This window comes from Monodon monoceros, unplaced genomic scaffold, assembly GCF_005190385.1.
Source record: "Monodon monoceros isolate NGI ecotype Baffin Bay Population unplaced genomic scaffold, NGI_Narwhal_1 Super_Scaffold_11, whole genome shotgun sequence".
NCBI lineage: Eukaryota > Metazoa > Chordata > Mammalia > Artiodactyla > Monodontidae > Monodon > Monodon monoceros.
This window is the reverse complement of record NW_021703767.1, coordinates 93,219,141-93,234,168: the sequence shown is the minus strand read 5'-3', so window position 1 is coordinate 93,234,168 and position 15,028 is coordinate 93,219,141. Positions and strand designations below refer to the sequence as shown.

Genomic DNA, 15,028 nt, shown 5'->3' with positions numbered 1-15,028 from the left:
GAGGCAAATCTTTTGATCAAAATGCTGAATTTACTATTAGAGATACTGCTGAAGAATGATGAGTTTTTTTCGTCGAGCTGCTATTCTGAATGAGGTTGCTGGAGTCAGACAGAAATCTGAATTTTCTAATATTGGAGGTGAGACTGATAAAGTCTGGAGAGTTTCTAGAGACAAAAATCTACAGACACTCTGCAAATGGCTTATGTCGTATGAAGGTCATTTTTTGTCCAGATGACTTTAGAATGGAAACAAATTGCTGACATAGATAGCCTTGATAATATGAAGTTAACAAAGATAAGCTCATTGACTTGAGGACAAAGGAAATGATGTAATATGAATTTTGGTATTTCTTGATACATGCCCCATGTGAGATATTGTGAGCTACAGGAGCTCTGGCTCCATTTGCTATCAGACTTTGTGAATCAGAATTTTACCTCTTATTGCTATTAAATGAAACATTGACATTGATGCAATGTCAAATATGTTATTTCGGTTTCTTATTCCAGAAAAAGTGTACAACCTTCTCACAAGTGTGAGAAAGCCATAATTCCTTGTCAATGCTGTTTCGTTAACTATGTTTAGATCAATTTCCAATGCAATGAGATAAATAATAGCACATTTTTTTCTGTGTATGTGTTTATGAGTATTGTTTTTAAGTGGATACTTATCAGTTGAATCAGATTCTCAGAGGGTTTTATGACTCTAAAGAAAGAAAGAGAGAGAGAGGAAGGAAGGAAGGAAGGAAAGGAAGGAAGGAAGAAAGAATGGAAGGAAGAAAGAAAATAGAACGAAAGAAAGAAAGAGAGAAAGAAAGAAAATTTAAAATGAACAATCAAGGTGGGGAATGAACTGATCGGGCAGCTTGCCCCTGTTTAGTGGGGTTCCTCTGTACTCGTTTCATGGGAGTTCTGAAACAAAAGTAGCTGTTATCACCTTTTCTCACTCCGCTTTGCTGAGTGATGCAGACCAGAGTTGGCTCTGTTCCTCACATTGCAGGAGATAAAGCTGCACACCAGATAACTCACGTGTCTGAGAGCATGGCTGAAAACGAAGGCAAGAAAACAGGAGAGGGAAACAGGAGTGGAAGAGGAAGGCTTGTTTGTTTTTACATTTCCTGATGCTATTAAATCTAGCTCAGTTCCTGATGCTATTAAATCTATCCTTGGATCTAAGGGTCAGGGGGCTTGGGAGGTAGACTAGAGTTTACTCTGAAGTTCTTCTTGGAATAATTTTATTACTTTAGGAACAATATATAAATACACAAGAGTTGCTGCTTCAAAATGGCTAATTCCCAGCCTGACTAGGGACTTCCCATTTTGCTAATTAGTTCAGAATTGTGATGAGGTCTGGGGGTGTTTGAGAAGAGAAGGCTGGCTGATAACAGAAGATGAGTATCAGGTTGTAGAAGTATGAATGCAGGTACGGTGTGACAAGGTATTTCCAACTCTCTCTAGCTCTGAAGAGGTGATACTATTATAGAATAATGGGTGCAAACACTTTTAATGAAAGTGATATATCCCAGTATGAGCTGTCATATAGTGTAGAGCTTTATGCCTTTTTTCCTTGCTGAGTTGCTGACATGAAAAGTATTCCTAATGCAATTAAAAGGTGTTCTTGAGCTCACCAAGGCAAAGGTCTGTTCTTCTGCATCTAAGAGATTGTAAGTCAACGATCTGTGAAAGTAGGTGTAGACTTGTTCTTAAATTTTTACATTCTGAAATTTTCCATTTCCTGTTTAACATCTCTAAGAGAATAACTGACCAGGGTGGTAGGGATTTTATGTGGTTGAAAGGCAGATATATAGTAACTTCTCCACTTACAAAAGTAGTGAAAATAGCCCCCATCTCTTCAGCCTTAATGGATGTCTACAAATGTACATGCAGACATAATTTCTAATCTGTGATGTGTGGGGCGTTCTTACATTCAACAGTGTAATTGCCATGGTGGTTTGGGTAGTGGGACAGCCCTGTCTTTAAAGTTGGCATGGACTGCATACTCTCTGGCACTGTTCCAAAAACCCCTTTTGACTTAGAACAGAGCAAGGTTTGGGGGAAGATGTATGCATTTGAATTAAGATCAGGGAGAGGGTGGCTAGCGGAAGGAAGTATATAACTATTGAGATACTGGTGTGGTGTGCCGATGTTGAGGAAGGTTAGAAGGGTTTTGTTTATGGAACTTATCTGCAGGACGTGTTTTGTAATTATGTTACTTTTTTCCATAACATAATTATATTTGTAATTATGTTACAAATTTCCTTAAATTTGTGACATCATATTTGTTTTTTATTGAAGTATAGTTGATGTACAATATTATATAAATTACAGTTGCATGATATAGTGGTTCAAAAATTTTAAAGCTTGTACTCCATTTATAGTTATTATAAAGTATTGGCTATATTCCCTGTGTCATACAATATATCCTTGTAGCCTATTTTGTACATAATAGTTTGTATCTTTTAATCTCCTACCCCTATATTTCTCCTCCCCTCTTCCCTCTCCCCACTGGTAATCACTGAGTCTGCTTCTTGTTTGTTATCTTCACCAGTTTATTGTATTTTTAAGATTCCACATATAAGTGACATCATACAATATTTATCTTTCTCTGTCTGGCTTATTTCACTTAGCATAATGCCCTCCAAGTCCATCCATGTTGCAAATGGCAAAATTTCATTCTTCTTTATGGCTGAGTAGTATTCCATTGTGTGTGTGTGTGTGTATACACCACATATGTATTTATACATATATATGTATATATGTATGTATGTATGCATATATATATATATATATATATATATATATACCACATCTTCTTTATCCATTCATCTGTTGATGGACACTTACGTTGCTTCCATATCTTGGCAATTGTGAATAATGCTTCTGTGAACATTGGGGTGCATGTATCTTTTCAAATTAGTGTTTTTATTTTTTTCAGATATATACTCAGGAGTGGGATTCCTGGGTCATATGGTAATTCTATTTTTGGTTTTTTGAGAAACCTCCATACTGCTTTCCATAGTGGCTGCACCAATTTACATTCCCACCAACACTGTCAGAGGGCTCCCTTTTCTCCACATCCTCGCCAACATTTGCTATTTGTGGTCTTTTTGATGATGGCTGTTCTGACAGGTTCGAGGTGATATCTCATTGTGGTTTTGATTTGCATTTCCCTGATAGTTAGCAATGTTGAGCATCTTTTCAGGTGCCTGTTTGCCATCTGCATGTCCTCTTTGGAAAAATGTCTATTCAGGTCTTCTGCCCAGTTTTTAATCAGTTTGCTTGTTTTTTTGATGTTGAGTTGTATGAGCTGTTTGTGTGTTTTGGATATTAACCCCTTATAAGTCATATCATTTGCAAATATTTTCTCCCATTCAGTAGGTGTATGACATCATATTTGGATATACCTGAAAACATGAGGTTTTAGAGCTAAGATGGGCTTTAAGAATAGACCTTCTGGGCTTCCCCGGTGGCGCTAGTGGTTGAGAATCCGCCTGCCAATGCAGGCGACACAGGTTTGAGCCCTGGTCTGGGAAGATCCCACATGCCACGGAGCAACTAAGCCCGTGTGCCACAACTACTGAGTCCGTGTGCCACAACTACTGAAGCCCGCGTGCCTAGAGCCCGTGCTCCACCACAAGAGAAGCCACCAAGATGAGAAGCCCGTGCACTGCAACAAAGACCCAACTCAGCCAAAAATAAATAAAAAATTAAAAAAAAAAAAAGAATAGACCTTCTCAAATGTCTTACGCTAGTTACCTCTTATTTTCTACTTGAAGTACCTCTAGAGACTAGCCTGTTTTAGGTTAGACGTTGGTGTTAGAACTTGGACTGAGTCAGATCTGACTTCCAGACGAGGACCGTTTTTCAGTATACCACGTTGCTTCAAATTAAAGGAGAAAAAGAGAATACAGGGACAAATAGGTTTTTGTTCCTTTTATTAATGCAGAATAGTAAAATAATAGTATTCTTTTTATTCCTTTTTTGTGTAGCAAACATGCACGTATTGGTAAGTGGAGATGCTTTTTAGTAAAAAATTTTATTTTATTTTAGGTAAATAAAATAGGGATATTAATGCTCTTTGAAAGCTAAAGAAAACAGACAAAAATTTATTTACAGAAATTTCAAGCTCTTAACCTATCTTAGGTTGCACCAACATTGAATCTATTTTTTCCTAGTTCAATGTAGATAAAACAGTAGGTACTCAATATATGTTTGTTTAATGAATGAATAAATTGAAACAAACACTCGTTTGCGAACTAGTAAATGCCAGGCCTGCTGAATATCGTCTGACCCTCAAGATTCAACTCCTTTCCCGCCTTCCTTCAAAAGCCTCTGAAATACTTCAATAAAAAGCCCTTTTCTTTTTACTATATCTGTGCAATAGACATTATTTGCTTATTTTTCATATCTAGCAATTTTTTTACAACTGTTTACTTACATACATAAGCAGCTGCTATATTTTGCATGTTCCAGACTCCCCTAGGAGTCTGCACTTATTAGCAAATTAATAATTTTTGAAATAATAATAATTTTATCTACTTTAAGGTCAATTTACAAGTGTCAAGTATATTAGGACTAATTTAAATCTTTATTTTTAGGTAAATTGAGCTCCAAGTATTTAGACAGAACCATACAAATTAATGAGAATTTTATATGATAAACCTAATACTTTATTGTTTACTGAAGACAGCATGTGATATAGAAACAGAAAACTAGGGGCCAAGACACAATAGTGAAAATGTGGGAAAAATCAGGAAGTATCAGAGGACTGCTGACAATTATTTCTCACTTTCATATTAGGGTTTTAGCAGATCTTATTCTAGTTGGTTGAAAAGGTTCATGTTCAATTACATTAAACCATCTTGAAATACAAAGAAAAAAAAGGCCACACACAGTTTGGAGACGAGAAGATTTGGAGGAGGGAGTTAGCTTCTGTACTGGATTTTCAAATATTTGAAAATATTTCGTTTGGAAGTGGGTTTCCATTGGGTCCATGTGGCCTCACTGGGAACTACTTGATGGAAGTTTTAAGGGAGTAGAAATCTATTTTAATGAGGAAAACAGTTTAATAATTAGCAGATTAGATGTTGTTTTTTGGGGGATAAGTGAGCTCTTCACTTTGAATATATTTCATCAGAAAGTCATTGACAATTTGTGGGGAGAGGATAGGATAAGAATAGATTTGTATGTTGCGAAGGAGACTGAACTAGTGAATTCTAAATTTTTATAATTCTAAGAAATTCTGACTCTCGTCTTGACATCTAATTGACCTTTGGTATGACTTCTTGCTGCCATTTTGAATAACAAATAAAAAAGATGATCTGCAGTTTATTACTGGTTAAGTGTTTCAAATACTACGTTACCCCACAAATACAATGGATCTTTGTATTTTCCTTTATTATGTAATTTGTAGTACTTCTAGCATCTGCTTTTACAGGTCATAGATTAAGAAGAATCTATGAAAATACAGTGTTCATTTTTTAAAGGATCATGTCATTATAGCAGCACGCCTGGGAAAGTAGTTCCTGGGATGTGTAAAATTTATATTGGGTTGTAAAACTGAAGTATGGGCCAAGGGTTAACAACCTTGAATTTTGCCCTTAAAAATTAGTCTCAGAAAATCTCCTTCATTATAAATACATTACTACTGAGTAGTGTCCTTCTGATTGATATGCCCAGAGCTACCTTTTTCAGCAGTCTTTTAAGCACCAATCCTTCATTTTGGTTCTAAAAATGAAATGGGCTCCTCCTCCCTAGTTGGGACATCAATTTTTACCTGCCAGTATAGTTTGATGAGCTTGCTTATAGACTGTTCACTTCCTCCACAGAGCCAGAACATGTAGTCAGCAATCATGGCACTCCTAAGAACAAGGACAGATTTTTTAAAAAACAAATTTATAGGACAGAAGGAAAACTATAACAGGCAGTATATATAAATACTGAAGAAGAAGATTTTGTAACGTATAAATGTGACTAGACTACTATTAAGCAAAGCATAAGGCACATTTTAGAATGTAGAAAGTAGGTCTTTTTTTTTGGTACCAAAACTAAAACTGTAAGAGAAGCAACACACCATTTGTCTTCGACATTGCTTTTCTGTTTGTACAGTATAAGAATATTTAAAGACTATGAGAGAATGCTTTGTGTTTTGGTTACCTCTTATTAAGCTTCAAAGCATTTATAGAGTAACATATATTTTATAGACTCTAGAACACCTTCAAACCTAGCGCAGCATATATAGCTAACTATTATACTGGTACTAAAGCATATCTCAGACTTTACCTAAGTTGAAGATTATTCACCTCTGATTAAAGTAGGCTCCTTAAAATTGAAAATAAAAAATTTCCAATTCAACAAACACTCCCCTCCCCGGCCTTTGTGTTTAATTGAATTAGTTTTGGAATGTAGTGTGTACGACCACTGCATTAGTCTTACTAAGCTGAGGGCATATTAAAAACTACTGTGCAATGGATATTAATTCATTGCTTAGCACCCTTTGGAAAAACAGTTTACTTTTATGGCTGTTTCTCTGCTAGGCCTTTTTTTTCTCCAGAGATTCCAAATCCAATTAAATGTGACTGGAAGTAATTCCAAATTGTCACGTTGGCCAATTAGACATATAATAATCCTGTGTACCTAATCACTAGTACCAAAAGTTTATTTATTTAAGCAGACCTATCACTGTGTACCCTGAATGTTTTTCTTATCTTTGCCTGCAGATACGTGTTGTTTCCTGACATAATTGTAAATTGAATTAGAAATTTTCCTTCCCTAAATATATACGTTGTCTAAGGCAGAGCAGCTATAAACTTACTATGGTACTCTGCTGAAGAATTAGAATGTTTAGATTCTCGCTCAGGACAGACAAAAATTAGGACTCTAAAGGTTAACAATGGGAAAAAATACCACCATTTGAAGGATTGCGCAGCTCAGCATTTCTCTTTTTACACATGTGGTATTGGAAAGAAGCTATCCATTGACATTTCAAAATAACTGGCAATAATTTAAGAATAACTAATCTTTCAGAAATCCTTTTATACTTTTCAAAGCCCTAGTTTAATGATAAGATAAAGCGAGCTAGGAGGTTTTCATATTGCATGAACATGTACAGGGTAGAAAACAAGTTATAAAACTCAGACTAGAGAGGGGCAAAGTAAATTTCAAATATTTGCATTTTGATTGAAACACTTGTAAAAATTTTCTTCCCCTGCCAACCTAAAAAGGAAGTCTACTTGACATGTAGATGCCTCTCACCTAATAGAAATCTATTTTATAAATTGGATTTATAAGAAATCAAGGAAGAATGTAAAGTCTCACTGCCAAGGACAGCGCACACTGTATTCATACAAGTTGGGTCCTCTGACGTGATGACTTGATTCTGCACTCTGATTCCTCCTTCCCTCAGCATTTGGATGTGTAAATATGGCTCAAGCAAACATTGCTTGATGAGGACACTGCTATTAGTTAAACCAGGGGTGAGCAACCTCTTTCTGTAAAGGGCCAGATAGTAAATATTTCAGGCTTTGTGGGCCATGACTACTCACCTTGGCCTTTCAGAAGCAGCTGTAGACAATAAGTTAAAAAATAAGGGTGATTGTGTTCTATTAAAACTTTATTTACTAAACATATGTGCTGGGTCAGATTTGGCATGGTTTGCCTAACTCTAAGATAAACAAATTACTAGGTTGAGCAACAGGTGGCAAGCATTGATGTAATTGTCAGTCAGTAGTCAGAGGCCAGCTTCTATACATTCTGGTCACAGGCCTCCTTAAATATTTCAGGGACAACATACATATTGTACTAAAATTACTGAGCAGAGTTCAGGAAAGAAACTTTACAATTTTGAAACATGCAAAAACTGTTAAAGATAACCCTGGATCATAGACACAGTATCCTGAGTTAAGCAAAATCTGAATCGATTGTTTCTATTATATTAGTTATTGCCATCCTTGGATTGGAACAACTGTGAGAGATGAGGAGGTAGGTCACGACAGTGGGCTTCTAGGGCTTTCCTGCATTTGTAAAGCTTTTGGTGAGTTGGTTTTGAGTTCACCATTGTAAACTTAGGAGTTTTAGCATTTTTATTAATGTTTTCCAAAAGTTGCTTTTTCTATTATAATGTGTTGTCAAATTGCTACTTTCTTTTTCTTTAAATTTTATTTATTTGCATGATTTAAAAAAAAAATTATTTATTTATTTTTTGTCTGCGTTGGGTCTTCATTGCGGCTTTCTCTAGTTGTGGGGAGCGAGGGCTACTCTTCTCGTTGCGGTGCGCGGGCTTCTCATTGCGGTGGCTTCTCTTGTTGCGGAGCATGGGCTCTAGGCGTGTGGGCTTCAGTAGCTGTAGCTTGCAGGCTCTAGAGCGCAGGCTCAGTAGTTGTGGCGCACGGGCTCAGTTGCTCCGCGGCATGTGGGATCTTCCTGGACCAGGGATTGAAACTGTGTCCCCTGCATTGGCAGATGGGTTCTTAATCACTGCGCCATCAGGGAAGTCCACCAAACTGCTACTTTCTGAAGTATGATTTTATGCCACCTGGGGGCTCAAGTCTTTTTCCCAAGGAACACATCTCCAAATTTATATTGAAATAAGTGAGGAATTAAGATTCATTGAAATTTGCTACCTGCCCTCAGTGAAGCACAATTATTATAATCATAAAAAGATACCTGTATTAAATAACAAAATATGGTTTCATAGAGCTGCATGTCTGCTGGGATATTTTTCATAAGTATAGTGTATTTCTTCCAGTACCTGGCACAGAGCTGTGTTCGTATTAGGAACACAATTTAATATGTTGTTTCTCCAACCCCATTTTATTCCCAGTGGAAATGGCAGTTATACTTTTACCACCCACCTTCCTTTGTCTGGTTCCTTACCATGGTTCTGTCCTACAGCTTAGCATTTATGTATCAGTGTTAAAATCAGTGGAAAAACAGGAAAAGGGCATGGAAATAACATTACGTATACCATGTAGTATTTGTGAGGCAAGAGTAGCGGTTTTTCATCATGCTGAGTTTTGAAAGGGCAAAGATAATTAATTAACCCAGAGTATCTACAAGGAGTCAAGTGGGATCCTGGTTTTGGCTAACTCACCTCATGAGTCAAAAGGAAACAGTAACCCATCACTCTTCCTACTTTTCTTCAGGTATCTTTGTTTACCTTTATACCAATATCCTAGATGCTAGTCAGTGTGATTCACTGTTGCTTCTAAATGTCCTCCTGTCATCATCTTTATTCTGTTCAGCTTACTTTCATTAATCTACTGAATGTTGTAGCTGCACTGGAACGGTAAGATCACATTAGCCAACGCTTTTTTTTTTTTTAACATCTTTATTGGAGAAAAATTGCTTTACAATGGTGTGTTAGTTTCTGCTGTACAACAAAGTGAATCAGCTATACATATACATATATCCCCATATCCCCTCCCTCTTGCGTCTCCCTCCCACCCTCCCTATCCCACCCCTCTAGGTGGTCACAGAGCACAGAGCTGATCTCCCTGTGCTATGCGGCTGCTTCCCACTAGCTATCTATTTTACATTTGGTAGTATATATATGTCAATGCCACTCTCTCACTTCGTCCCAGCTTACCCTTCCCCCTCCCCGTGTCCTCAAGTCCATTCCCTATGTCTGCATCTTTATTCCTGTCCTGCCCCTAGGTTCTTCAGAACCAATTTTTTTTTTTTAGATTCCATATATATGTGTTAGCATATGGTATTTGTTTTTCTCTTTCTGACTTACTTCACTCTGTATGACAGACTCTAGTAGTTTAATATCTGTGGGTTTTGAGATTTACTAAGTGCTGAGTGAGTACCATGATAAGCCCTTTACATGCAGAATGTGAATCCAGCCCACCCACAGTTCTGCACCAGATCTCATCCTGTCTTGCCCACCCATGGAAACTGCTCCAGCAATTCTCTTTCTCTTTCTCTCTCTCTCTTTCCCTCTTGCTCTGTCTTCAAATTTCTCCTTTTTTCCTGGGGCTTTTCTACTAACACACAAAAATGCTGTTCTTTCTACCACCTTAAAACAAAACAAGATAGCCCCCAAACCTCTCTTGATTCACTTCCCTTCCAGTTAACTTAATTCTTTCTCTTAAAGAAAACCCAATCAAACAAAAGAACAAAAACTCCTCTCAAAAAAACTCACTCCAACAAGGCTCTTATGCCTCCCACTTCACTGAAACTGCTCTTGTCAATGCTACTAATGGTCTCCACACTCCTAAACACAGTGGCTCAATTCTCAGCCTTCATTTTACACATACTCTCAGGTGTAACTGATGCGATTGCTCTCTCTTCCAGTACCTACTTCCCACTGGGCTTCCACAACTCTGCTCTTTATGATTTCCCTCCGATCTTACTGGTTGCTCTTTTCAGTCTCCTTTGCTGTTGTCTCCTTTTCTCTCTGGACTCCTAAACTAGGAGCTCCCCAGGGCCCAATGCTTGGACCCATTCTCTTTCTTTCTGTACTTAATCACTTGGTGATCTCACCAGTTTCATGGTTTTAGACACCATCCATTGGTTGACAACTCGCACATTTATACCCTGAGTTTAATCCTCTTCTTGGATCTGCAGACTCTTACAAAAGCTGCCTTTTCAACATCTCTACTTGGATATGTAATAGGTATTTCAAACTTATTTCCATACCTGGGACCCTAATCTTCCTTTTTTCCTCTTCCCCAAGCTCTAGTAGTCTTCTCCATCTATCCAGTTTCTCAGGCAAAAAATTTTGGAGTCATCATTGATTCCCCTCTTTCTCTCACATTTCCCATCCAATCTGAGACAAAATTCTGGTCAGGTTATCTTTGACCTATTTCAGAATCCTGCCTCTTCTCACCACCTCCAGCATTACCATCTGGTCCATCATGTCTTACCGGGATTATTGCAACAGACTCCAAACTGGACTCCCTGCTTCTCCCTCCGTCTATTCTCAACGCAGCAGACAGAACAATCCCATTAAAATTAGTGCACCAGAGTAGGTCACTGCTGTGCTTAAAACTGCAAAGCCTTCTCTCTCACTCAGAGTGAAAACCAGTCTTTAAAACGGCAGTTGAGCCTCATGCCATCTGGTCACATATTACTTCTCTGATCTTATTTCCTACTTGCTCCAAACTGTCCACCTGCTTTCCTCAAAAAGAATAGGTACTCTATTGCCTCTGGGATTTTGCACCTGACAGTCCCTGTCTAGAATGTTCTTTCCCTAGACACCCCCTGACTCTCTTGCTCACCTCCTTCAGGTCTTTATCAGGTGTTATTTTCTCAGTAAGGATTACCCTGACGCACTCCAATACCATCCATACTCTTGCTTGTTTTTGCTTTTTCCACAGTATTTATCGCCATTCCACATCGTGTTTATTTTATTATTTTTCATCTTGGTGGTGTTTATTGTTGTCTTCCTCTACTATGGGGGTCAGCAAGCCATGGCCTGTGGGCCAAACCTAGTCTGCCACTTGGGTTTGCTAATTAAGTTTTAATGCAACATAGCAATGCTCATTCACTTGTGCGTTGTTTACATTTTGCCTGTGGCTGCTTTGGTGCTACAGTAGTAGAGTTGAATAATTGTGACAGAGACCTTATGGCCCACAAAGCCTAAAATATTTACTCTCTGGCTCTTTACTGGAATGGAAGCTCCCAGAGGGCAGAGGTTTTGGTCTGTTTGATTCACTGCTCTCTCTGCAGTGCCTAGGATACTGCCTGGCACTGTTAGTGTGGCACTATATAGTGTAGTTGTCACTCAGTAAATGTTTGTTGATTAAGTGATGAAGCATTATTTAATTTATTTATTTAAACTAAAAGCATTTAATTCTCATTACAAAAATCCTGAGGCCTACAGAGTTACATAGTTTACTAGGATTGTAACACAAGCAGTCTTGCCCTAGGTCTACCTCACTGTCTGTATTTAACAGAAAGCTTTTGTACTAGAGGTGACATGGGAATGGAGGGACAGACTGGGCTTTGTCAATTTAATTTCTCCAATGTAGAATCCAATGCAACACTCAGCTCATATGAGAGTTTAATAAATGCTAATGGATGCTGATGTATTTATTACATAAATTAAAGAGGAAAAGTACCAGGAAGCACAGTGTCTTAACGTGTTGGATTTAAAATTCTTATTATTTTTTAAAAAATTATTTTATTTTATTTTATTGTTTTTGGCTGTGTTGGGTCTTTGTTGCTGTGTGTGGGCTTTTCTTTGGTTGCGGCGAGCGGGGGCTACCCTTCGTTGTGGTGCACGGGCTTCTCATTGCGGTGGCTTCTCTAGATGTGGAGCACAGGCTCCAGGTGTGTGGGCTTCAGTAGTTGTGGCACGTGGGCTCTAGAGTGCAGGCTCAGTAGTTGTGGCGCACGGGCTTAGTTGCTCCACGGCATGTGGGATGTTCCCGGACCAGGGATCAAACCCGTGTCCCTTGTATTGGCAGGCGGATTCTTAACCACTGCGCCACCAGGGAAGCCCTAAAATTATTTTTAACATGATGTCTGTAGAAATGTGTCAACAATTATTGTTTTTCTGCAAGCAAATCTACCATTCTTTTGATACTGTATTTGAATTCATTAAAAAATTTTTTTTCTGAAGTCTCATTTACTTAATACATCTGTTAAATGTAAAAGGGTCAGAATCTGGCTTTCAAATATATATGCATCTAAAATAAAAGATTTTTATGTCATGAACTCAGCTTATTGTGAATCAAATACTATTTCTATCAAACAGCAAATACACAATAAAAGAATTTGACATGTTATTATTTATACGATAAGTATCAGTGTTGTTTTCCAAATTAATACTGAAAAAGGGTCACTATGTACAATATAAATATATTCATGCCAGGTGACGTTACACATTGAATATTTCTAAACAGACTGCAATTCTAAAAGTATGAGAATTATTGACATTTCTCAAGGCCTATGTTCAGATTCAAAATTTATAGCATTTCTACTCAGTGTGGCCACATGGTGGTGTAAAACAGTAAGATATGGGTAAACAAAAGAAAATCATAGCACACCATCAGCTGCGTGGTCACATTGGGCTGACTGGCTAGGACCTTGAAAAGTCATTCTGTTCAGCACCTTGCCTTTGGGCAGGATCACACTTCAACCTTTCAAATGAGACTGATGAAGAGAATCTATTCTGTTTTAAAGACCTCCATGGAAGGATATTACTCTGCTTTCCTCACTGTTTCCAGAGTTTCACAGCCATAAACAGCGTCTTCTGCAGTTTTAGTCTGCAGGCTTCAGCTTTCTATCCAGTGATGCTTGCAACCCCAAGTAGACTTTATCCTCTGAATAGCATACATATCCTCACAATAATTTATTAATCTTCTCTTCCCTAGGTTAATTAACTCCAATTGCTTTAATCTTTCTCTGTGGGTCCTCTTTGCTTGACATTAGTCAGTTTCATGGTTGTCTTTTCAACTTGTTTCAAATTCCTCCTCCTTTTCTTTCTTCTACAACCAGAAATTGACCTCTCTCAAGAGTCCAAGGACAATCTTATGGAGTTTGTATGCAGCTATTTCATTTATGTAACTGGTATGGGTACTTCTTAGAAATGTATCTATTGGATAGTTTTGTGTTTTTTTTTTGTTTTTGCCGTACGCGGGCCTCTCACTGCTGTGGCCTCTCCCGTTGCGGAGCACAGGCTCCGGACACGCAGGCTCAGCTGCCATGGCTCACGGGCCCAGCCGCTCCGCGGCATGTGGGATCTTCCCGGACCGGGGCACGAACCCGTGTCCCCTGCATGGGCAGGCGGACTCTCAACCACTGCGCCACCAGGGAAGCCCTACTGGATAGTTTTAACTACAGAATTCTTCTTTATTTTCGACATATTTAACATGTTGTTTCCTTCTTTTTGTACTTAAAAAAGCTCGAGTGTATGTATATACATGCCATTACTTTCACATAAATTAACATTGATGCAAAGTGCGTATTCCTTTTGAATACAAATACACACTAGTATTAAAAAGATTATTTTCTGTTTGGGAGGAGAGCCAAACTAGCAGATTCACTCAAGCAACCACACACACACACACACACACACACACACACACACACACACACGATGCATCTTTTTGCAGGCTCATATATTTTCCACGCAGCAGTCAGCCACAATGATCTTTAAAAAACATAACTGTAAAATACCTCAATAAAACCCAAGCTCCTATGGTGGCCTCCCACTCTTGTAATAGGCTGTTCTTGTTTTCCTCTTCAACATATTTTCCATCATCCTCCAGTCAAGTGTGGCTTACTCAGTTGCTCAAAGCAAATACGAAGTTTCCTACCTTGGGACGTTTGTGCGTGTGGTTCCTCCTGCCTGGACTCTGTTTCTTCAATTATTCGTCTGGCTGCTTCTTCTCAAGAGTTAGGCCTTTAGGCTTTAGCTTAAACATTGATAACCTCTTCAGGGAGGCCTACTCTGACCATTTTATCTAAACAAGTTCTGCCCTACCTCAGCCAGAACCTTATCCTTTTCCTGCGTGAGTCTCACATTGTGTAACTTACTTGTTGGTTTACTTGTTTATTACCCTCTTTCCCTAGACCTGTATTATCTGATATGGTAGCCACTAAGCCATATGTGGCTATTTATATCTAAATGAGTTAAAATTAAAATAATTCAGTTTCTCAGGTACACAGGCACATTTCAAGTGCTCAACAGCCACATGTGGCTAGTGGCTACTATGTTGCATGACACAGAACATCTCCATCAGCACTGGAAGCAGCTCTAGACTAAACCACAGGGAACTACCATTCTAGTGCCTCTTACAGTACCTGGTAAATAGTAGGTGCTTGTGGGGTTAATTTTAAGTATCAACTTGACTGGGCTACGGTGTGCCCAGATATTTGATTAAATATTATTCTAGGCGCTTCTGTGAGGGTGTTTGGGGGTGAGATTAATATTTAAATCTGTAGACTGAGTAAAGCAGATTGCTCTCCCCAGAGTGGTGGTGGTTCATCCGACTTGTGGAAGGCCTGAATAGAACAAAAAAGGCTGAGTAAAGGAGAGTTCACTTTCTGATTGTCTTCAAGCTGAGACAGGTCTTCTCCTG

At 38.4% G+C, this 15,028-nt stretch overlaps 1 protein-coding gene across 1 annotated transcript in view; it reads right to left on the bottom strand.

Annotated features, from left to right (window-relative positions):
• SPATA16 (spermatogenesis associated 16) overlaps nucleotides 1–15,028 on the bottom strand; it is a 223,157-nt gene that overhangs the window by 82,390 nt on the left and 125,739 nt on the right. The window contains exon 4 of the mRNA XM_029215182.1: nucleotides 5,773–5,857. Within this exon, the coding sequence (XP_029071015.1) occupies nucleotides 5,773–5,857 (85 nt within the window). The remainder of the gene's footprint in view (nucleotides 1–5,772; nucleotides 5,858–15,028) is intronic.